The 22,808-nt window shown below is 38.4% G+C and overlaps 1 protein-coding gene across 3 annotated transcripts in view; it reads left to right on the top strand.

The window, feature by feature from the left end:
- The first annotated feature begins 13 nt into the window (after positions 1–13).
- tox2 (TOX high mobility group box family member 2) overlaps positions 14–22,808 on the top strand; it is a 123,084-nt gene continuing 100,289 nt past the window's right edge. For 2 of the 3 annotated variants that reach the window (XM_008321134.3, XM_008321133.3), the window contains exon 1: positions 14,383–14,552. In XM_008321134.3, the coding sequence (XP_008319356.1) occupies positions 14,460–14,552 (93 nt within the window). In that variant the 5' untranslated portion in view covers positions 14,383–14,459. Of the gene's footprint in view, positions 109–14,382; positions 14,553–22,808 lie in introns of those variants that run through there. The other variant, XM_025059913.1, reaches the window with a different exon arrangement.

Below are 22,808 nucleotides of genomic sequence, written 5' to 3'. Positions count from 1 at the left end.
GGGTCCAGGGTCAAGAGGCAGACAGGGGGTTAAAGCACATGTGAACGACGCCCCCCCCCCCTTCACTGCAGCAGCTTCTCCATTATTGAAGCATTAGTTGGCTGAAAGGTAAGGACTACAATTATTTCATTTTTTCTCCCTCACAGAAACAGAAATACGGACGATTTTCTTACGATTGACCACCCTTTGCTGCCCTGCCATGTCATGACTATGTAAAAAACGCAGACTATTTTGATAAGCCGAATGACGAACAACAAATGGAAAGGGAGGAAAAAAAAAAACAAACGTTATATAAGCCTGATGGTCTCCATGACGACGGCCGTAGCGTGTTTGTGAGTAATGGCAGTGATGTGCTTCTGTTGAATTTAGCTGCACCTGTGCACATTATGGAGGGGAATAATGGAGTGGAAGCTGCTGCTGACATTACTTAGCATAAAAAGAGTGGATTTTGTCTTGTTTTGCACAGCGGTGAGAGAACGCTTGTTCTCACAGGTGTCGGAATTATAGTCACTGACGAAGTTGGATTTCATTAGCGGTGCGATTTGTGAACAATAATTGAGGATAAAAACCTCAGGACGAAATGTTATTGTTACTACATTTAAAATCAAAAACAGATTTGAATTACATTTCTTTTTAAAATCCTAACTCTGCAAATCTGTAACCCCTGTGTCGTACATACGTTGAGTTAGTTTGACTTAACGACCAATTTGCTCCTCGATCAATTGAAGAACAAAATAGATCATTTGAATTCAGATTTATTTTAAAACTAAGTGAAGACAATTTTTTAATTGCTTCATGCAGTATTTTCTAAATATCTAAATAATATCTATAAAATATTTTTGCCTAAATGTATTTATATACAGTATATAATATATATTTATACTGGATTCATTTGTGTATAAAACATAAAAATAAAGAATACATTTTTTTAAATCTTAAAATAAAATTCAACTACAATTTTTTAAAATACATTTGGGGAAAATAAAGTTTACTTTTTTAAATTAACAGTATATGTCAAAAGTAAAATGTTCATTAAATAAAGTTTAAATATTTCTTCAATTAACAGTATATGTCAATAGTAAAATGTTCATTGGTAAAGAAAAACTGTGTGAAAGTTGTTTAGACAATTCTTGTAACAGGATCGCTTTCATTGTTTTTGTGTTTATAATCATATAAAACAATTATTCATAAAACATATAAAATAAATTGAAAATAATAAAAAAAAACTTAGTGCAGCCGAACTCCTTTTCAGTTTAGAATAAATACATTCAAGCTCTCAGCTTTATTCATATTGTCCTATATGTTGAACTATGTAGATTGAACAGTAAGAAGTGATGGACTTGTGACTATCTGATTTGGAAAACTCATTGGTTTCCACTTTCATTTCCCCAGAATAACGGTCTCGTTGGAGGTTCAGTTCATACAACAGACTGTTTTCTCAGTAATGTTTTTACCGACGTTGGCTTTGAGCAGAAATATAAAAAAAAGGCCGACCATTAAGATCAAGGTTAAGGAAATGTCCTCAGGATGATAAATGGAAAAATAATAAGAAATATAGAAAATAACAGTGAAGATTATTCTGTGTGTCTGTGTTTGTGTGTGTCGTCTTGCTCAGAAAGGTACACACTGATAGGACGGTCATTATTTTTGTGCACTATTGTGCGTCTCCAACTTATTTTTTCACTTTCCTGTGACTCACGCCGGCCGAGGCAGGAAATACTTTACGGCTGTCCCTTTATTTTATGCAAAAACATCTCTTAATGCATGCCGAGAACAAAAGCAGGAATCAGGTAGTGTTTTTGCTCGACTTGTAAATACATGTGCACCTCCTCTCAGTCGCTGCGCTGCTAAAGTGCTGTCAAGGCGCTGTTACATAATCTTTGTTTATTTAAGTATGTCCTGAGCCCAGAGTGGCTTATGTAACTTTACTAGATGGTATGAGTGTGTAACCTGCCCCGACCCCCTCTCTCCACTCATCTACCACCCCAGAGTATACTTCCTTGGGGCTCATTCTGTGATTAGACTGATTCCTGTAAAGACACTTGTCTCTGATTGTCTTATGATGGACTCTGTGTGTCTTAAGAGACACAGTGAAGTTAGACTGGTGCAGATGTTGACTGTATTTTATATAGTCTAGTCTGAGGTAAGTAGGTAAGTCGAGGTTTTGGGAAAAAAAAGGTGGAATTAAGTCAATTTAAGATCAACTAAAATATGTAGGATGATTCAGGATGAATTGAAAATTAACACGTCGCATATACAACAATACTTTGTTTGAAAGTAAGTATGTGAGAAGTACAATTTGGTACTGGGTTTGAAGCTGCAGCGTAAAGTCAAATTGTCAAAATCCATGGGTCGCTGGATATGATTCTTTAATCCAGGTTGCAGGAAGGTATATTTATTGCATGTCAGAAAATAAAGCAGCAACTTAAATCAATTTTACTTTATTTTTATTCATAGGTATGGAAAAAAGTTTGTGTCCAGAGGTTTTTCAAATTTTTTTCTGAAATACTAATGAATAAAAGACCCTTTTTTTCAACCAAAAAGTCTCCCCTGCATATGACTTTTATTATAGCAAATTACTTGACTATTTTCTGCCCCCAGTGGTCTAAAAAGGAAATTATTTTTTATAAGTCAGTTTATTTATTAATAGCTGGATGGATGGATGGATGGATGATAGGTAGACAGATAGATCCTATATCTGCTTGTCATACAATCAGTCTGACTATGATATAAGACTTTTGTTGTTGTTGTTTTTTTATTCTAAACTAATAATTTCAGTACAAAGTGTTTTGGTATATGTGGAGTCATTTGGGTTTACTTAACACCATGTTGTTGCTCTGAAACCTTTCCTCGTACAGCTCCTTTGACGCTTTCATCCTCTGTGAATCCCATGGTCAGCAAATATTGCCACAAATAGGAGCCTGAGCTCATGTAAGGCAGGAAGTTGCTGAGTTATTTACTTCCTGTTGGCGGCCGATTGTTGTGTTGGAAAGTATAAAACAATAACCAGAGCTTATGAGGAACCCAGGAGCCGTATCTCCTGTTGTCAGCAGGTCTAGAACAAATACACCGTAACAGGTAGCCAGAAATGGCCTTCACACATAAACAAACAGTGAGGACAAAAAAAAAAAAAAAAAGGAAAATCCCAGAAAACAAATGAGTTAAAGAAGATTAATTGTGCTTCAATCTGCAGAAACAAATGGACCAAAGTTCAACAGTTCGATGGTTTGGAGCATTTTAGATTTGAGCGCAAGTCAAAAAGTTTGAAGAAAGAAGGAAATGTACCTGAAGTTGCAGCTATACTTTTACAACAGTGATGTAGATTTCTGATTTCATGAAACAGGTCTGTGATTGTTTTTCATTAACTTGAAACAAAAGCATTTTGTTGCAAATCGATGGGTTTCCCATCAGAGAATTCTTCATTCTTCTATTGATTGATTGATGAAAAGCAGTTCTGTTTAGACAGATTTAGGAAAGAACCAAAAGAAAAATCAAATGAAATGGAATTAGGACAAAGCCTGTTGAATAAATAAAATAAAAACAGTAACAGGTCTCCAATCAAAAAAAAAAAAAAAGTTTTTGCTCTATGGTCAAAAAACCAAATGTGAAGGAGGTCAATGCCTGACCAGGACACAACAAAACTGTTTCCTGACAGGAAATGAATCAACATGGAGTGATTAAAGTCACACAGTGGAAATTATAACCAAATTTCAACATATATTAATTAGGTTGACGTGAGAAAATTCTGACCTAAAAAAAAAGTCTGAGTAGGTGGTGGGCTGTATTTGGCCCACGGGCCTTGAGTTTGACATCACATGTGATGTACGGTATCACAGAAGCTACTGGGAGAATTATAAGTTGCTCTGCAAAGACTTAATTATATAAAGGTTATTATTTTGTTAAAAATAATGTAAAATGGTGCATATTAATTAATTATTAACATTTGTATAGTTGACAATAAGGAAAAGAAAAAAAATCACCTTTATATTGAGTTATTCTCCTGTCTTATTTATTTAATTTATAAGAACAAAAGGTTTCTCATAATTTGTGTTAAATCAAGGTTTAAAAAGAGAATTACTTTTATTAAAAAGTTAATAAACAACAGGTCCGTTTTTTACATACATTTTTACATTAGGACAAATATAGATTAATGTCACTTAAACAAATCATGAAAAAAGGTTCCTCGGTAGGACATTAACATCAAATGACTTGAATGGCCATTGTGTTCCAGAGTAAAGCAGACTGGTAAACGTCCTGACTTTCATCATTTCATACTGATGCTACTGTGCTGTGTCATTATTTTTCAAACCATAAATCCATTGTGTTAAATGTAATCATTTTAATAAACTTAATGGATTTGGAACAGGCTTTATTCTCTGTGATATACTCTTAAAGGCAATGTTTTCTACCGACAACACAAAGAAAATTCTATTAAGGAACATGGAATTTAAAAAATAAAAAATCCAACCTAATTTAAAAGCAATTTAATCAGAAAGACAATGTTTTTGTTGGTACAGACAGTCGATCTTTGTCCCTTACAGAAAGAAAACATCTTTTATATTTTTTATGTGATGTGTGAGTCCAGTCAAATCCTTTTAATCTTCACCTCGTCCCACATTGTTTTTCTAATATTTTTTTCTATTTCTTAAATGTTCTGCTTCATATTGACAAGTTACATTTCTGTCATGGTCCAATTTTTTACAGTTGCTTCGTAACAAATGCGAGTTGTTTTATAAGCGCAGTTTTGTTGTTAGCGCTGAAGTTGTGGGTTTGAGCTCGGCCGAACGACCAATAGGAGCTCTCCTCTATGTCTCTGTACTGCCCTGTGATTGGCTAAAGTGGCCAAGTCTGTTAGCAGCTTAGAGACAATACAGAGGTATCTCATAGAAAGAATCTATTCTGGTAATTATTAAATTATTTTTGAATAAGAACAAATTTGTTTTCTTCTTTGAACGCCATTTGTGCAAAAAAAAAAATGTCGTTGATCTGAAGTCAGTAAAACAACTACAAGCAAATATCTGAAATGATGGTATTTTAAGAGAGTGAATTCAAATGTTTTACTGCCAAAAAGACACATACATATTCTTTACCAATACAAATGTGTGCACAGAAAGGAAAAAAAAAAGAATATGTATGGATATATATCTGTAGAATATTCAAAACTGAATATTCTAATAGACACAAATTCTTATTCCTGCTTCTAAACTGACGTCCTGATATGACTGGGATGAATTCTATACTAAAAAGGTAAAATACAGAAGAAGAAAAAAACAAAAATAGAACAGCTCAATTATTTATATAAATAATAAAAAAATTCTTCACACATAATTAAAAAATGCACTAACTCCATTTAAAGTCAGTCCTCTATAGTTTATAAAGGACTTTCATTATGAATCATGAAAACAGAGAATGAAAAAAAATGCTAAAATATGATGGGAACATTTTTGAAATTTTGTGTTATGATTTTTTTTTTCTTTTATGCTGTATTTACCTCATGCACAATCCTAACAAATTAAAAAATCCGGGTTTGACTTTTGGGGGTTTTGTCCAGTCAATTCTAAGGGAAAACCTCATGTCGTGTTCGTGGTTCAACAGATTTAGGTCTATTTACTGGACAAAAATGTATGGTTTTAAATTAAAGAGCAGCAAAAGGAAAACACGGGATGAAAGTGAAACTGTGTGTAATTTCTTTCTCCTTTCACTGCCACAGTCAGTCCTCACATTCAAATGTCCTCCAAAGGCAGAGCTGAGCACAGGCGGGTGAATATTGCAGTATTTTGTCTGTGTCACTACGGCAGGAGCTGAAATGCTTCCCCTCCCCCCACCAGCACCACCGCCATGGCTGACCTTTCATATTTAATATAACATGTTGGCTAAAGGTCATTCGTGTTTTTGGCTTCTCTCCGCTGGTTTGGTTTTGTGATTGGAAAAAGTCCGGAATTCTGTTTACGTATTCATTCATCTTCTACCGCTTAATCCCGTTCAGAGAGGGGGGAGCCAATCTGGGGGTACACCCTGGACAGTACACCAGACAACCATTCACACTGACATTCACATCTGTGGTCAGTTTAGGAGAACAATCCTAAAGCTAATCTGATCGACATAATGGTTTGGACTGGAGGAGGGGGAGGGGACTTGGGGTGGGTGAGGTGCTACGTGAGGGACTTCCAATGGAATATGGCACGCTGGACATAAGTTTACCACTGCTGTAATACTTGAATGATAACAGGCCTCCAGCCACTAGGTGGCAGCACACAAACAGGCAGAACACAACACAGAGTTACCAACAGGGATCGAACAGTAAGGCAAGAACACTGCTGATGTTTGAAAAAACAAAGCAACAAAACTTCAAAAATTCATGGCAAACATTCGTTAGGTTGTTTGTCTAAGTTGTGTGGGCCAAACATTTATTGAAATGTCATTTGCATCGTCTCGATGTGGGTCACAAAATGAATGTACAAATTATGGCAACTTGTGTTTTTTTTTGTAAACAAAGGTAAATGTACGCTGGATTAGAATTAGAATACTGCAGTAGTATAGACTCTTTAAGATACAACAACAATTATTTTAAAATAGTCATATGCAATAAGCTCTGGTGGGCCACTTGAAATTATGTGATGGGCCGCCCTTGGCCCACGAGCCCTGGGTTTGATGTATGTGATCTATACTCATCATATATCTATACTCATGTAAATCAAGCAAGAAAAAAAACACCTGTTTGAAGCACCAACGTGATAATATCCATTTTAATTTGGAGTACTACTTCAAATTCAAAGTGTTGGATGTTCTTCCAATCCTACAGAGTGCCTGCTGCAGGCAGCTGGTGACAGCTGCAGAAACCTAAACACTCTGGGCTGAAAACCCAACTCCTCGCTGCTGAAACCATGCACATTATCTCATTACGGTGAATAGTCAGTCGGCCACGTCTGGAGCTCCTTTGTATGTAGTATAATATCGCAACGTCTCTGACCTTCAGCAAATTCCACTCATCAACTGTATGTTTTTGTACTTTTCATGGTTTCATCCTGCTGTCTTTCATTCCCTTATCATCGCCCTCCTCTGGTGCTTCTGTTTTTAGGAGTTAGAGATGTGAGAGGCTCCAGTTAAGCTTCAAATGGCTCGCCTCCCTTCCCAATGAGATGGAAACATTAATCAATTAGGTCGGCCCTTAAAGGATCTGAAGGAGATGAAGCTCCCCTCTCTCCGAAAATGAAATGCCACAGACTTTTAAATCCAGTCAAAGGGCATTTTTCCCAATCTTGCTCTGCTCTTTTTCTCTCCCCCCTCTCTTTCATTTCCAACTCCCTGTTTCATTCATCTTCCCTCCCATCCCCCACTCATTTCTCATGTGCAGCACGAGTAGAAGGTCGGAGAGAGAGAGAGAGAGAGGGGGTGATGAAGAAGAGGTTTTATTCGGGACTGCAATGGGAGGAGATAATGGAGTTATGAAAACAGGGGGGAGAGAGAAAATTAAAGAGGAAGAATTAGGTCATTAATGATGCATCATCCGTGCAGTTGAGTCAAACTGGAAGCGTTGGAACTCACAATTACAATTTACTGTGCATTAAAACGCATCAAGAATAGCTTTAAAAAAGTCTGAATCCCTCAGCGGAATGTTTTTCTGCAAATAAATTGATTGTTGTTTAAGGAAATGAAGCAGATACTTCAATATTTGTTAATATTGTTGATACATTTGTTTGGAAAAGCAACAGTAGCTAATTACTGAGACAGATAAGGGTCGCGCAGGAGGCGGAGCTTACTCTGTGAATGGCAGTCATGTGAATGGGTGATTGTCCAGACGAACAAGAGACAACATAGTCTCATTATTGAAGGTCAGTGGCTAGAAAAGGTTAGCAAAGGGTCAGCAGTGAACAGCCCTTTGTGGTGAGACCCACACTGCACAATTTATTCACACAGGCCTCAATACAAAACTCCTCTGTGACTTCACTGAAGAGAAGTGCAAATTCTGCAAAGTATTCTTTGGCTCACAAGCCTTGTTTTCCTGGAACTGTGGAACATTTTGGTTTATTTGCACTATTACATGAAGGCGATGATATGACAGGAAACGCTGTTTTTTTTTAAGTTGGTAAATCTAAGGTTTTCATCTTAAGGACGTCTTTACAGACAGACAGAACGTTCCCTGGTAAAATATATGATCTCACAGGGAAGCAAATCAAATTGATTAAAACATCCCAGACAACAATAGTGACCTTTAAAGGGGGTCAGTGGTCACTGAGGTCACTGGGGTCATATGGAGCACCACAGTTTCCTCTGATAAAACCCTGGTTGAGGAGAAATATAAACAATCTCTGTTTTTGTTTTTTTCAAAAGTCATTCATTTAAAACGCTTAATATTCTGTCACTTTTGTACAAACGAATGTGTTGCCTTCAAGTTTGAGTGAAATATTTATAATATGTGTATATAAAAAACAAACAATTCTTTTACACACCTGTTCTGAACGCCTTTGCCTTAAATGATAATGAGCCACTCCTTGCTCTGCCTTTTTTGCAGAGGGAATGGGATGCAAAAGAAATGTCTGCTGGACTAACCAATGTTGTACAGCCTGGTACCAATGATAACCCACTAGTAGTAAGTAGAGCTTAAACATTTCTGTCTCGGGGTGGGAGGAGACAGAAAATAATTGAGAATCACTGGTTTAGAGCTAGGCTAACTGCTCTTAGCTTTGAGGGTTCAAATGAAAGCTGTACAAGTATAGTAAAAATGGCAGATCTTCCTACAGGTGGATAAGGAGTGTGGGTGGAGCTACGTAATGGGGGGGGGTCACTTCAATCAGGTTTGGCGTATTTTTAAATATTTATTAATTCACATTAGTCAAAATGGAATTTAAAACATTGGCCACATGGTGGTAGACATGGCAAGTTTCCATTCCTGGTTCATCTTTCCCTCGCGTAGATAGATGGGATTGGCTACAGCACCACCTGTGACCACGAAAAGGAATAAGCAGTAGACTAGAGGTCCCCAACCTTTGTTGTACCAGCGACCGGTCGGCCAGTATCAGCCGTTACTGTGGACTGATAATACCTCACCATTGTTGAAGGATCATTCAATTTTCAAAATAAAACATCTTTCTTCTGTTAGTATCAGAGTCTGAATGACCTGTTGTTTTGAAACATTGATAGATGATCTTGAAATAAAGAAAGTAAAGGGATATGACTGGATTCTTTTTGAATGAAGTAAATTAGTCAAACTGAAGTACAATTTTTTACTGTCTTCCACCTCGGCCTGCGCCCTGACCAAATGACCTACAGACCGGCATCGTTCCCCAGACCAGGGGTTGGGGAACCCTGCCGGAGATGATGGATGGATAGATGGTATTTAAAAAGTTGGCAGAGACTGAAACACTGACAGTCTTCTCGTAATATTGCACAATACGTCCTTTGTAAAATACTGTTTACATTAGTGGACCAGAGTACATCAGAGTACAGCAATTGAAGTGTTCCACACAAAAGAACCAAATGTACTGAGGTCAATGTTTGTTAAAACATGTCAAAAAGGTCGGGGGAAAAAAAAGCAAAGAAGGAAATCTGAAATGGAAAACCTAAACAGTGGAGCACAGCTCTGATTAACACGAAACTGCAGTAAAATGTAACAAAAAGGGTTTGAACAAAGCATCAAGGTATTGTATCTACTGAGCATTTCATAAGCTGCCCAGACAAAAACAACAGAGGAATTGCAAATTACACAAATGAAAAGAGGTCATTCTGTTAATATGTTTCCATGGATATGATTATATATATATATATATATATATATTTCCATGAATTTGCTGCCCTCTTGAAACGGTCATCGATGAGTCATCTCTACACTTAATGGACCTGTCTAACTATTTCCTGTTTACCGTTGTGTTTCTGTTTGCTTTCCTCAGTCCGTCCTTATATGGAATAGTTACTAATGGAAAATTTACAACATTTATGTTAGAAGCAAATAGGCCAGAGAAAAACAAAACAACCTTCAGACTCAATATTTGGGCTGAAAAGAAAAAAGAAAAAACTCAAGTAAAATGAAAACCTGAAAAATAAATGATGCGGCAAAACTAAAAAAAAATTAATAAAATTCTTATAAAGAGAGTTATCTGACACGGCTGGTGTTGATATTTCCACTGGTGTTGGTAGTGGCTGGCAAAGAGACAGGAATTTAACCAAGATTTTGTTTTTCAACAGGGGGTCCGCAACCCCTTGGTGGTCCATGATGGTACAGCAGAGGTTTGTTTAACTCCTGGTAGATTAGATCAGGGATCCCCAACCCCTGCTTTGTTGACCGGTAACAGTCTGTGTGTCATTTGGTACAAAGCCACAGTGTACTGCAGTGAAAGAATTTGATCATTTCAATTTACTTTCTTAATTAAAGAATAGAAAAACTGACATTTTTCAAAATAATGTGTCTTTCAGACTCAATTGTGTGTAAATAACAATAACTATATATATACATATATGATATATTTATATGCAAATGCAAAAAAATAGATCAATTATTCAAGTGCAGCAAAGAACAATTATATATTCTCAAGACAAATATTCTATATGATTTTGCTATTAACATTTTTAAAAACATAATTTTAGGATATTAGCATTTAAAATGGAAGAACGCAAATCTTGATAATATTCTGAAGTCAGCAGTGAGGTCATATTCCTTAATGGAAAACAGTGGTTAATATTTCCCTCTCATTTCCTGGTGAGGTTTTTAGGCATGCAGTAAAAAGTGTGTTTGTTCCGCTAATTGCACTGAGTGGATGAATGTTCTTGGCACAGCTGCCGTAGACAATATGGTGTACCTCCTACACAGGAAGGTGTTGTTCTTGAACGTTTGAGTGACTGTTCTTCATCTTGTGACAAGGATCTGAGTCCCTGCTTTGTCTGCATGTCCAATCAACAAGTATTTGATTGATTTTTTCTTTCTTTTCGTCTTGATTTTTCCTCTATTTTGAATACATTAGAAAAAAAATCACCTTTTATTCAGAGCATTTATCATAACTGAAATAAATCCCCCAATTACTGTAGCACACGTGACGCCTCTGAGAGGGTTGATCTACTTTTGTGCCATCTGACTGTACTTCCACTGAAGTGAAGTGTCAAAAAGTCCAAAGTCTACCTCAAAAGAAAGGTCTTACCATTTCAAAAGAATTCTGACAATGTTTTTTTTTTTTATCACCGAAACACATTAGGTCATGTCACTCAGGCCTCTACCACAGTGTTGACCTGATTTATCAATTTTCATTTGTCAGGGGTTGAGTCACATTATTTTTCATCTGGCTTTCAACCCAAAATATATATATATATATATATACATATATTATATATATACACACACATATATGAAACCTTTATATGTATATATATATAAAGACATATAGAGGCCATATACACATACGTATATACAGATATATCCATATATATTTTATATACATTTATATGCACAAATGCATTTAGGTGGGTGTATTTTATAAAGTGTGGCTTTACTTTCCTATTGTGAATCTGCCATCTGTATTAATGGCCACATTTTAAAATCTACTGAGGAAAAATTAGAGTTTGGGAATTTTTTCTATAGTAATAAAATGACTTGACACATTTCTTCTGTCTGACCAGTACTTGGTGGCACCAGGAACTGCCAGAATGGCAGAAAATAATGTATGAGACCATGGGTTGGAGGCCACTGTGCACTATGTATATGCTTTGGCTATGAGAGTTACATCAGACACAGAACTGTGGGACAGTGGGTGAGAAACTGGCAGGGAGTAGGAAATCTTCCTCCTCCTCCCAGTTAACCTTACGAACCAGTAGTCAGGACAGTGTAAGCTGGCAGCTGATGGCAGACTAGCACGCACCAGACCCATGGTGTGACCCATCTGTGCCTGGTATTAAAGCCTGCTCACACCACAGGGCCAGATCCACGCGAATAGGCCCAATCCAGAGGGGGGCCCAACACGTCACCCACTGCGTTAAAAGCTGCAGCTTGGTTCACACAGAAAAACTCCAACAACTCAGTGAAAAGACAACATAAGTGTTGAGAGGGAGAAATATAAACGCTGCAAAAAGACACGGATTGCTGCATGTTGCTCTGTAACACAGTAAAGTTTTTTCTTTTTACTGCAGTGCCCGTAAACACACAGAGAGCACTTCACCTTATTTTTTAAAAACAGCTTGATACACACTTGGCTGAGCGTGATGTTATTTTCCCTCTCTGACATTGTTCTGTGTTTACATCCTGTTGTGTCAACCACTGTGTGAATGGGCTTGTTGCTTTGTCCGAGCGCGCGCGTGTGTGTATGTGTATGTGCCTGCGAAGGGATGAAGACTGAAAAGTGACTGCATATTTTCTGAGGGCAAACACGCCGATAAAACTCAGTGAAGGCAGTAAATAAATGCTACTCCATAAAATCCACAGGTTGCAACGTAGCCAAACAACAAGTGCTTGTGCACAAACACAATAGGGTAAATATTGGTAATGGTGTAAATAAAATTTTAAAAAATAGAGTTGCTGCCAGGACTTTTGACAATTGTTTTTATGAGAATAAAAATATTATATTCTGCTTTTAAATAATGACTAGAATGAACACAAAATGGATATTCATTACCTTGGATAACCATTGACAGGTGTAATATTTTTTTACTTTACTTTAAAATGTTTTCATATCAATAATACAAATTATTATTGATTATAAAAGATTTAAATTGCATTTATTAGATTTTTAATTAATTAATAAAGACACATTTACTTTGTCCACTATGAACCTGCTGCTTTTGCATGCTTTGGTATCGCAGTATCACATCGCATCACAGATACACATATCACTGCTCGTCACTTCATGGTGGTTTAAGGTATGATTCAGAACAGTTATTTGTCTCTAGGGGAAAGTTGCAGCTCTGCGTCCAACACCGTTCGTCTCCATAGATACAAGCAAACAAACTGTCCTTACTGCTGCCGATGTCGCTACATGAAGACACCTGCAGAATGTGTATCATACTGTACTAAAGTACTGAATCATGCAGTGTCATTAGGACTAAGACTCGTGAGTCAAAGGTTTATGTTGTGACCCAGAGCATTCTTTGTGGACCTGTCAGGTTTATCTGGACCAAAGAGAAGGTGTTTGAAAAAATACAAACGCTAAGGTAGAAAAACCCAAATATCACACACTTATAGTGCACCCTTATCTATATTACGTAGTGTCGAAATGCGTCAATACATTAAAATATTTGAGAGGCTACACAATATAAACAACACTTTGTTTACTGGAACATTATTTGACATTACTTTTAATTAAGTGCATTCATGGTGTGGCTCCGCACACTTTCTGTTTGGATGGATGTTTGAACTATAGAGAGGGTTTAATTTAAATGATCAAAATTCTTAATCATATATATATATATTTATTCATATATTTCCTTTCTAATGTGACATCATTGTCTATTTGAAGCCATTTTATTAAATACAGAATGTCTTGTTTCCTTTTGGCATTAATTGTTTTCTGTTAATGAGCAATAAAATTAAAATTGACCGGAAGCATTTTCCTGAGCTCACACCCACACAGTGCACGTCACCCTACGACACCCCCCAATCCCACGCCCCCCAGAGCTGTGCCACCAATATAACACTGCATTTTTATGGAAACCTCAACCTAAAAAAGCAACAACATTATATGAATGTCACCGTGTGTATTCAATAGTATGACACAACATTTGCATAATTAGCGCGTTTCCAAGTTTACAATTTTAACTATGATATTGTTCTACAATGTTGATATCGCTTCCAAAGTTTGTCCTAGAGTGTATTTGTAAAGTATAGACAGATAGATACAGATACAGGCATGTGTTTGTTTATATAACAATCAATATATACCGATATAAACACAATTGATAGAATTGACTTCGGGCAAGCTACGTCTCTGACCACAACTACACCACTTCCTCCTTCGACCAGTAGAGGTCGTACATTAGCAATTGCTGGGGAAGATGGGAGCACATGGATGTTAAGATGTGAGTGAGTGAGTGAGTGAGTGAGTGAATGAATGAGTCCTAAATGACACAGCTCCAGAGAGGAAGGGTCGGCAGCATACGGTCCACAGCTTCAACAGCAACTGTCCAACAACTCCACAGACGTCACTTACATCTGCTTAGCACATTTTTCTGAGGTTTTCACCTTTTTTCACTCTTTTACTCCAAGTTAACTTTTACAGGGACGTTGTAAGGAAAGAGGGGGAGAGAGGGAGGGAGCATCCCTGTGCACAGTGTCCAGTTGAGGTGAAGGACTCGTTCTTTGTTTTTGTTTTGAGTAAAATCGAAGGGGGAAAAAAACAACATACTGTAGCTGCGTTTGCGCTCTAACGGAAGGGGAGAGAGAGAGAGAGGGAGAGAGAGAGAGAGAGAAGGAGGGAGGGAGGGAGGGAGCGAGCGCAGGGTTTTTGGAGCAGTGCGTTCATGCCGTCAGTCCCGCGGACTCTGAGATGGACGTCAGATTTTATCCAGCTCCCCCTTCAAGTGTGGGTTCATGTACGTTACCAAGTGACTCCGGTTTGGACTATTACCACAGCAGTAAGGTAAACATCACCTCACTCTACTACTTTGCACGAGTCTTTATCTGATCACACTGATGTGCAGAGGATCCTTCGGGAGAGTACCGCACTGTGGGTCGCTCATGTAGGACTGTTTGTAGGACAGTCCTAAAAGGCGGCTTAAAACTCACGGAGGAGTGACCACAGCAACTTTGTTGCGTTTTTCCCACTCAACTCCACCAAAAATAGGCTCGTGACACCTGTTAAATGCTAGTGCATGCGCAAATTAACGTCACTCAGAGGTGTGAGCGTGTTTACACCTGGATGGATGACCGTCGCGGTGTTCCAGCTCGTCCTGTGCGCACAGTTGCAGCGCACTCTCTCTCCTCTCCACGCGGCGCACGCCGGTCCAACCTGGACGGAGTGGACTGACAGAGAGTGGGGTTTGTTGTAGTCTGTTGTGTTGACCACTCGCCGAGTGTTAGCTTTAATGTTTTTAAGGTTTCAACCAAAGGAAAACAAACGGTTCCGCTGGAGCGACGCACGATGCGTCCACGCGCAGTCAGAAAGGTTAACGCGATGATGGATTGTGGGTGATGGATTCAGGTGCTCATCGGCGGCCACTCTATTCTACATATGTTACATTTAAAAACGTATTTAAATACACGCATTAATACAAACAAATGGAATCCAGTTGTAGTAATAACCCCGGGAATATTTCTGCTTGCATAAAAGCATCGTTTACATAATTCGTTTTTAATTAACTTTTCATCGTCAGTTAAATATAAATGTCAACCAAAATGCGTGTCGTTGTGTCTTGTGCAGTATTAATCCCAACTGAGAATCCTTTGGCCTAAAATATTTATTTTTAGTTGTAGCTGAACAGTTTGTGATTTTTTTCCAGCACTAATTCAACCTTTCACCTTTATCGTTCTTTGTGCCACTATTTTACTGACATTGATTTACTGACATTTTTTTTTTAGGTATTTAAGTATTTTTTTTGGCTTAATTGTTTCCAAAATTGTAATTAGGGAAGCAAGAAGACCGCAGTATATTTTCTGTGTCCAGAAAAGAAAACACTTCTGAAGCAGAGCTGGAGGAAAACATTAGAGAAGCCACAGCCATTCAACACAGGGCTGCTTGCCTTAGCACCTGGAGGGAAGCCAGCAGGCAGTTAACATTTACTGATGACAAAATGAAACATTATACCACCGTGCAATATTTGAATTGTTAATCTTCCAGGTATAGACACACAGCCACCTGTATGTACTATGTACACACACACACACACACACAGACAGCCACCTGCACATGCACACACTCACACTTGTTTGCTTTCGCGTGTCCTTGGTGAAGTTGGAATATGATATACTGCAATCGTCTTGATGTGAATTTCCATTGTTAAAATAATCGTGATAAAATATACCCAGCTCAGTTTTTATTAAAGATTTAAGATTTGTTTTTTGTTTTTTTAAAGCCACAGTGAAGAGTTGCGTCCTCAGAGTAATTCAATATGCCGTCAACACTAGAGTTAAGCCCGCCTAAACAACTGACACACACCAGACCTGGTGCGACATGCTTACACAGGGTCGAGAAGCAGGGCTTTTGTTGGGCTTTTGTAGCTTTGGTGGATACTTGACACAAATGATTGTAACCAACTAGAAATGTCCTCGGCAAACAACACATTCCTGGTTCACCAACTGCCTGTGCCACCTGTCTCCACGTCTTCCTCTGCTGATTTATGCCTTTGGAGATGAACTTTGGTCAGAGGTTTCCTACTGTTCCTACTCGTTATTCTCAGTCATCCAGGTCATGTCATACTAAGCGTTCAAAAGTAGGCACGTGAACTGACTCAGGGTTTTTCAAAGACATTTCACGTCTCGTCCGAAACACTTTGTCTGTTCCAGCCGACTGCTGGAAAAAAAATCTTTTTTTTTTACCTTTAAAGGCTGATGATTGCACGCTAGCCTGAGCAACAGAGTCGCAGAAAAGTGATTGGCTCTGTTAGCATTCATGTGGGTGTATGTGCGTGTGGTAATGAAGAATTGTACCAGACTGGTGCAGCCACTTGACAATGCCAGAATAGAATGGTTAGAAGAAAAGCTAGCAAAGTTTAATGCTAACACTCCGTGCTTAACACTACCACTTACACAAACAACATGTGTCATTTATATTCAGCTCCACTGCACATGTGTGAGTCTCCTTTTCATTGGGTCCATAGAGTATATTAAGTGGAGATATTTGATGACTGAGCAACCTTATGTTTCGATGCTGTGTTGGCTAACAAAGCAATGAAGCTAATTTTATGCGCAAAATTATCTTATCAAAGAGCGTTGCGTTTACTTGTTGTACGTTAACTACGTGTGATAGTTTAAGTCAATCACATGGAACAAAAATGATTCCCTGATATCCAAACGACCCAATCCAATATAATCAACCCAAAATAATCTAATCTAATCTAGTCTAGTCCAATCCAATATATCCAACATTTGTTTAAGCAAACCCAACATAATCTAATCTAATCTAATTTAATGTAGTCTAATCTAATCGAATCTAGTTTAGTCCAGTCCAATCCAATATAATCAACCCCAAACAAAGCAAACCCAACATAATCTAATCTAATCTAGTCCAATCCATACCAATCTAATCGAATTTGATCTAAATTAATCTAATGTAGTCCAATCCAATCCTATCCAATGTAATAAAACCCCAAGCCAAGACCAAGATTAGACCAAGCCACTAGTCTAGTCTGGTCTAGTCCAGTCCAATCCAAAATAATCTAATAAACCCCAAGACAAGCAAACCCAACATAATCTAATGTAGTCCAATCGAATCTAATCTAATCTAATCTAATCCCTACAAAAACATTTGAAACATATATGCAATACATAATATAACATATAAGAACCAAATACAGATGAGTGGATATTTATTTATGATATAATGGGCTAAACTTTTCTCCACCCAGATGTCAGGTGCATTTTCTTTTGTGGAGCCATCTTCAAGCCTCGTGTGTTTTCAGAGCAGGGCCATGTGATGGGTGGTGGTGGTCCCAGTGAGAAGTGGGCTTTATGCTCCCGTCTCAGGTTTGGTCCTGAACCATGAACCAGACTAGTTATCACAACTCACAGAGCGTAGAGGTTGATGCTCCGGTTAGAGGCCGTGGTTTAGGTTTCAAGGGCAGAGTCATATAACATCGTCATTAAGTAAAGTAGCAGCAGTGACTAAGACGTACAGTGACACATTATCTTTGCCGCTGCTCATAACTGGTGAACAGTGATGCAGAAGTGTTACAGGACATTTGGCAATAGTTCATCTTTATGGCAGTCTCTCTCCGGGAGGATGAAGTTGACCCCCACTGTGCTGAAAAGTGCTGCAGTCTTAATGCTGCTTCTACTGCAGGTGCTGAAAAGACAATGGCCGCTTCTCATGAAACCTGTCATTTTATTCATAATTATGAAAGCCTGGATGCTTAATGCCAATTCAATACCTGGACCAGCAAATGTATGGTGTATTCAATGTACTGTACATGCAGAATTGTGCCAGTGTAATTATGCACAGGTCTGCAGTAATAATGCAGCAGGATGATTGAGGATAGAAAAGTCCAGAACTTCCGGTTCTGTTCGTGCAACCAAAAAAAAAAACCACAAAACAAGCACATTTATGTTATTTTTTTTTTTTTACCTTTTATTTAATTTCATTACTCTGTGTTAGTGTACTGGATGCCTGTACTCATCGTGGGTTAGTGTCGGAGACAGGGTTAATGTCGGAGAAACAAAAGGAATGTGTAATCTGAACCCGGTCGGGGCAGATCAGTGACATCGAGGCTGATGATTGATTGACGTCAGGAATATGGATCCGACTGACAGAAGTCGATACGTCGGATTCGCGAACACACTTGACCTTTTTATTTAGGAAATGGTTTCAATATCAGGACGATGTTAGAGACGAAAACCAACGGAAGGAAGTCGCCCTTAAACGTAATGAAGTGAACAGACGCAAAACCGACTGTTTGGTTGCCGGAATTGAGAATCCTGCAGCACAGTCACAGTTCACTGAGAACATTGAAGTTCAAAAGTTGTTGCATTTTGTTCTTTTTTTTTTTCAAAAACATTGTGTTTAACCAAAAACTTTTGAACTTTTCTGTTTTTACCAATACATTAAAGGTTCCATTAAAGTAATCAATAATAAAATAATACACATAAAATAATCAATATTCAATATCAGTCACTGCTGGATTTTAATAATCTGTGTTGAATGTGCAAAGCTAAGCCAAGGACCTACAGTGTCAAATATGTTTACTTTTATTTGACAAACACAATTTCAACTTGTTATGGGTTGATGAATTTGAAGATCTCTTTCCGTCGGCTTTCATTTTCCTTCATGACCCAAAAAGTCGATATATGCATTTGAATCCCCGTTTGAGAAACAACTCACAAACACACACAGAGGCCTTGATGATGTGTATTCCGGTGCGATCCCCACGGCTCTGCTCCTGTATCCAACTTTCATCGTCCCGCACTTGTACAGTTTCAGTGACTCATCTTCACTTTTCACCCAAGATTTCTCCTAATCTGTTTGAAGCCTCGCTCTATCTCTTCCTGGCTGAGTGGGAGGCTTGTTTGTTCAGCACACACTCAGCTGTGTATACCAGCGCTGAAGGCCTCTTCTTCGCAAATGCTTGTTTTAGCAGTAGACTATTTGTCAAATGCATTATGACTTGTGCATACCCCCGGGCAGAATCACTCCGGTGAAATGAAGTTAGATAGATTACCATTGCTGCTCTACTTTCCCCTCGTCTCTCTCTCTCTCTCTCTCTCTTTCTCTCTCTCTCTCTCTCTCTCTCTTCCCTCTAACAGCATGGTGCCCAAATGAGAGGCTCTGGTGTAATTATACTGTAGTTATACCCCTGCTTTATAATCCAATGGTTTGCAGATGTTATTCTTTGCATAATGGCAGTCTGGTTCCTACGTACTGTATGTTATTTTTATGTGCCGAGGCTGTTTTCACTGCATTGCGGTGCAAACATTGTATTGATGCAGAGTTAGAGATTTCTTTTTTTTTAATCAAAGCATTAAGATTACATCCGTCTCTATATGACGCATACAATGGACATTTGTCCACCTGAAGAACAATGAGTGCAGTATTTTTTAGAAGCGTACGTCCTCTCTGTACAGAACACTCTGGTCGGCTCCATTTTTACTTCTATGCTATGTATGGACGGCTACAAATATTTTCCATGTCGAATCCTCAGACTGCGTATTTATTTCTTCCCTCGTTCCTTCACAACATGACCGTAATAGAAACAGAAAATGAAGAGTTGTTCCAGCAGTAGCTCATTCTGTACACAGAGAGAAGTTAATTACATGGAGCCAAGCATTCCTGGGTCCACAGCATGGACTTGGGTTTTTTTTTCGTTTTTTTTTTTTTCTCTCTTTGTGCCCATTCATAACATTCTGCTGACTCGCCAGTCTAATTTGCAATATCCCAGCCATTCTCACTGGAAAAATGTTAACCCATGCATGCATCAAGTGCACACCAGAGGGGGCTTTTCGTGACTCTAGAGAAGAAAAAAACAAACAAACAAACAAACAAAAAAAAAAACAATATTCACAGCTGCGAGTTTACTCAAACGTTGTTACAGTCGATTAAATCAAAACCTTAAACGAACCAGGCGGATGAATATCTATAGAATTACATAAATTACCAGGTGATGTTTTTATATTTTTGGTCCAGTAACTTTCTGGTTTTACTTCTTATCATTGTTTTTCTACACATCTACCTTCTTTTTTTTTTCAACATCCAACTTTTCTCTCATTTACCTTCCCAGCAGCAATGTCAAAAGGTCACGGAGGGAAGCCAGACCGCCTCGGGCTGATTGTGTCTTTGAGTTTATGATAAGCAGCTGCAGCGTTATTCTGTGGAGCAGCGGGACTGAGATTATGTTCTGTGCACAGACCATTACAGCAGCAAAAACTGCCAATATTTGGGATGTTTCTCTCCGACTGCTGGTATAGGACAACTGAACCTGAGCAGACCATCTCTCATCAACGGTATCCAACCTGTCTTCATTCAATGTTCAATACTTAATATTAAACGAGTGTGATATAAAGTACTGTAGTTTAGAAAAAAAGAAGACTGAACTGAACGACTGAAAGAATGACTGGATTCACCTGCATGACCTTCAGTTTGACCTAAATGTCACCTTTAAAGCACATTCATATACACACACCGACACTCACATAGATAAACACAAACAGATGTTAAATGCCAGTAATAAGCATTGGCATTTCATTTAATTTCAAGTACTGATCAATACCAAGGTAATTTCTCTACATAAAATTCTGTGTAAAAAAAAAAATCTATCCATTCAGACACCATGTCAAATCCCTTATTTTTACATGTTTTGGGCCTCCAGTATAGTTTTCTGGCGCCCCCCATAGGAGCTATGCCGCATTACAAATCTAAAGTAGAGTGCAGACCTTCCTATCCTATAATATATGCACTGCAGTAGTTTGGTTTCTTGCTTCTCCATGGCTCTCTGTATTTAAGACCAGATTTGGACTTGGGTACTCTGAGGTTAAAGTCACATAATTCATTTAAGGGTTGAATGTATTAGAGTTTGCAATTATGGGATTAGGATTACTTAGAGTACATCAATCATGGGTTATTTTCTGTCCAAAAAGTTGTGTCAAGTCAGGGAACCCTTTCCAGTGCAGTGGTGCGGTTGAAATAAATTAAAGTCTGGGGAGACGATGAAGTCCATCAGTCATGTTATTGTTAGAAATCCTTCAGGTTGTCGCCTTGTCTCTCTGAGTATCTGGTCTGTACCACTACACTCCCAGCTCTTTGTTTACATCATGGATATAATACTCCTCACATGTAACAGTCCACATGGTGTGGCCCACATTACAACTGTCTCTTAAAATCATGGATTCTTAGCTAAGCTGATGATCAACCTCGCTCTGATCAGCCAGGCTAACTCCCGCAGCTACGGGAGGTTGCTAATTACTTACTCATGAAAGCTTTTTTGAAATGGCAATGTTGAAACTTTTGGTCTATTTTGTGGTAAAGAAACTAGTAGTAGTTTCTTTAAGCTCTTTTTGGAATTGTCATTGTCATCCACCAACGGTTACAGACATGTAAGCTGAGGCTGTTTTTAGCTCGCATGCTAGTAGCTTTACTTCAATGCAGAAGTCTGCTCAGTGTATGGACACTGAAACATAGTAACACTGGTGCATTTATTAATCAAATTATTGGCCTTAAATCTCTGTCCAAATAAATCTGTCCAAACATCCTGTCGCCTTAAAAACATTGATTTAAGGACAAACTCTTGGTGACAAACTCTGCGTAAACATATGTATCTTTATTCTTCCTTCTATTTTGGTACAGATTAATCATCATTTTGTTTGCCTTACTTACGCTGTCATCCACAGCTGTGACAAAACGGTTTTAATGCAGGGACAAATTGTTTCAATTTCATTTTCATTTTCAACCATGCTGCGAAACATCACGAGACGTCGGATTCATTTCAACACTGACATTGACCGTCGATGGGAGAAGCCCAGCTTTGACTCCAAACATGTCCTTTATTAATTCACGTTAACCCTAATTATAACCACTGACCCATGAAACACAAGTAGAACGCTCAAGTTTGACGCACATCGCGTGTGTGTGCGGTTACCCTGCTACCACCTGAACACACACGCTCGTTCAAAGGTGTCCATGTGTTCCCAAGCATTAGTCTGTCTTCACCTCGGCCCGTCTGTGTCCCAGTACAGACCCTGTATTAACGCAAGTCCTGGGGGATCCGATCACATGTGCACAGTGTTAAGTGTTCACAGCTGCCAGTTAATGTGTCTCCTGTGACCACGTCAGATTAAAATCTGGCTTCACCTGCCTCCGTCGTCGTACGCGCTCTGACATCATGTCTGTTTTCGCAAGAACAAAGTGATGTTTTTAATGAGTCTGTATGTATGTACGGGTGACAGGGGGATACACGTAAAAGCCTGCAGTACTGCGTGTACTAACATACTGTAGCATGCACGTGCCTTAACATATGGAACGAGGGAACCAGGTTAGAGGAGGGACAGTCACGTGTGTCTTCAAGCCACTTTCAAAATGACAGGAAGAGTTTAGAGTTTTAGATTTGGAATGGTTCATATATATGAATGTTACATTTCTTTTTTAAACATAACCTTAATCTTCAGACACGTATGTCAAATACAGACTCCCACTGTAGGTGAATCCTTGGATTATATTGTCCATACAGTCCATTTATAGCCTGTATCCTATAAAGTT

Source organism: Cynoglossus semilaevis, chromosome 11 (assembly GCF_000523025.1).
Source record: "Cynoglossus semilaevis isolate Cse_v1.0 chromosome 11, Cse_v1.0, whole genome shotgun sequence".
NCBI classification, from domain to species: domain Eukaryota; kingdom Metazoa; phylum Chordata; class Actinopteri; order Pleuronectiformes; family Cynoglossidae; genus Cynoglossus; species Cynoglossus semilaevis.
The sequence above is the reverse complement of the archived record's forward strand: the minus strand, read 5'-3'. Positions and strand labels throughout refer to the sequence as shown.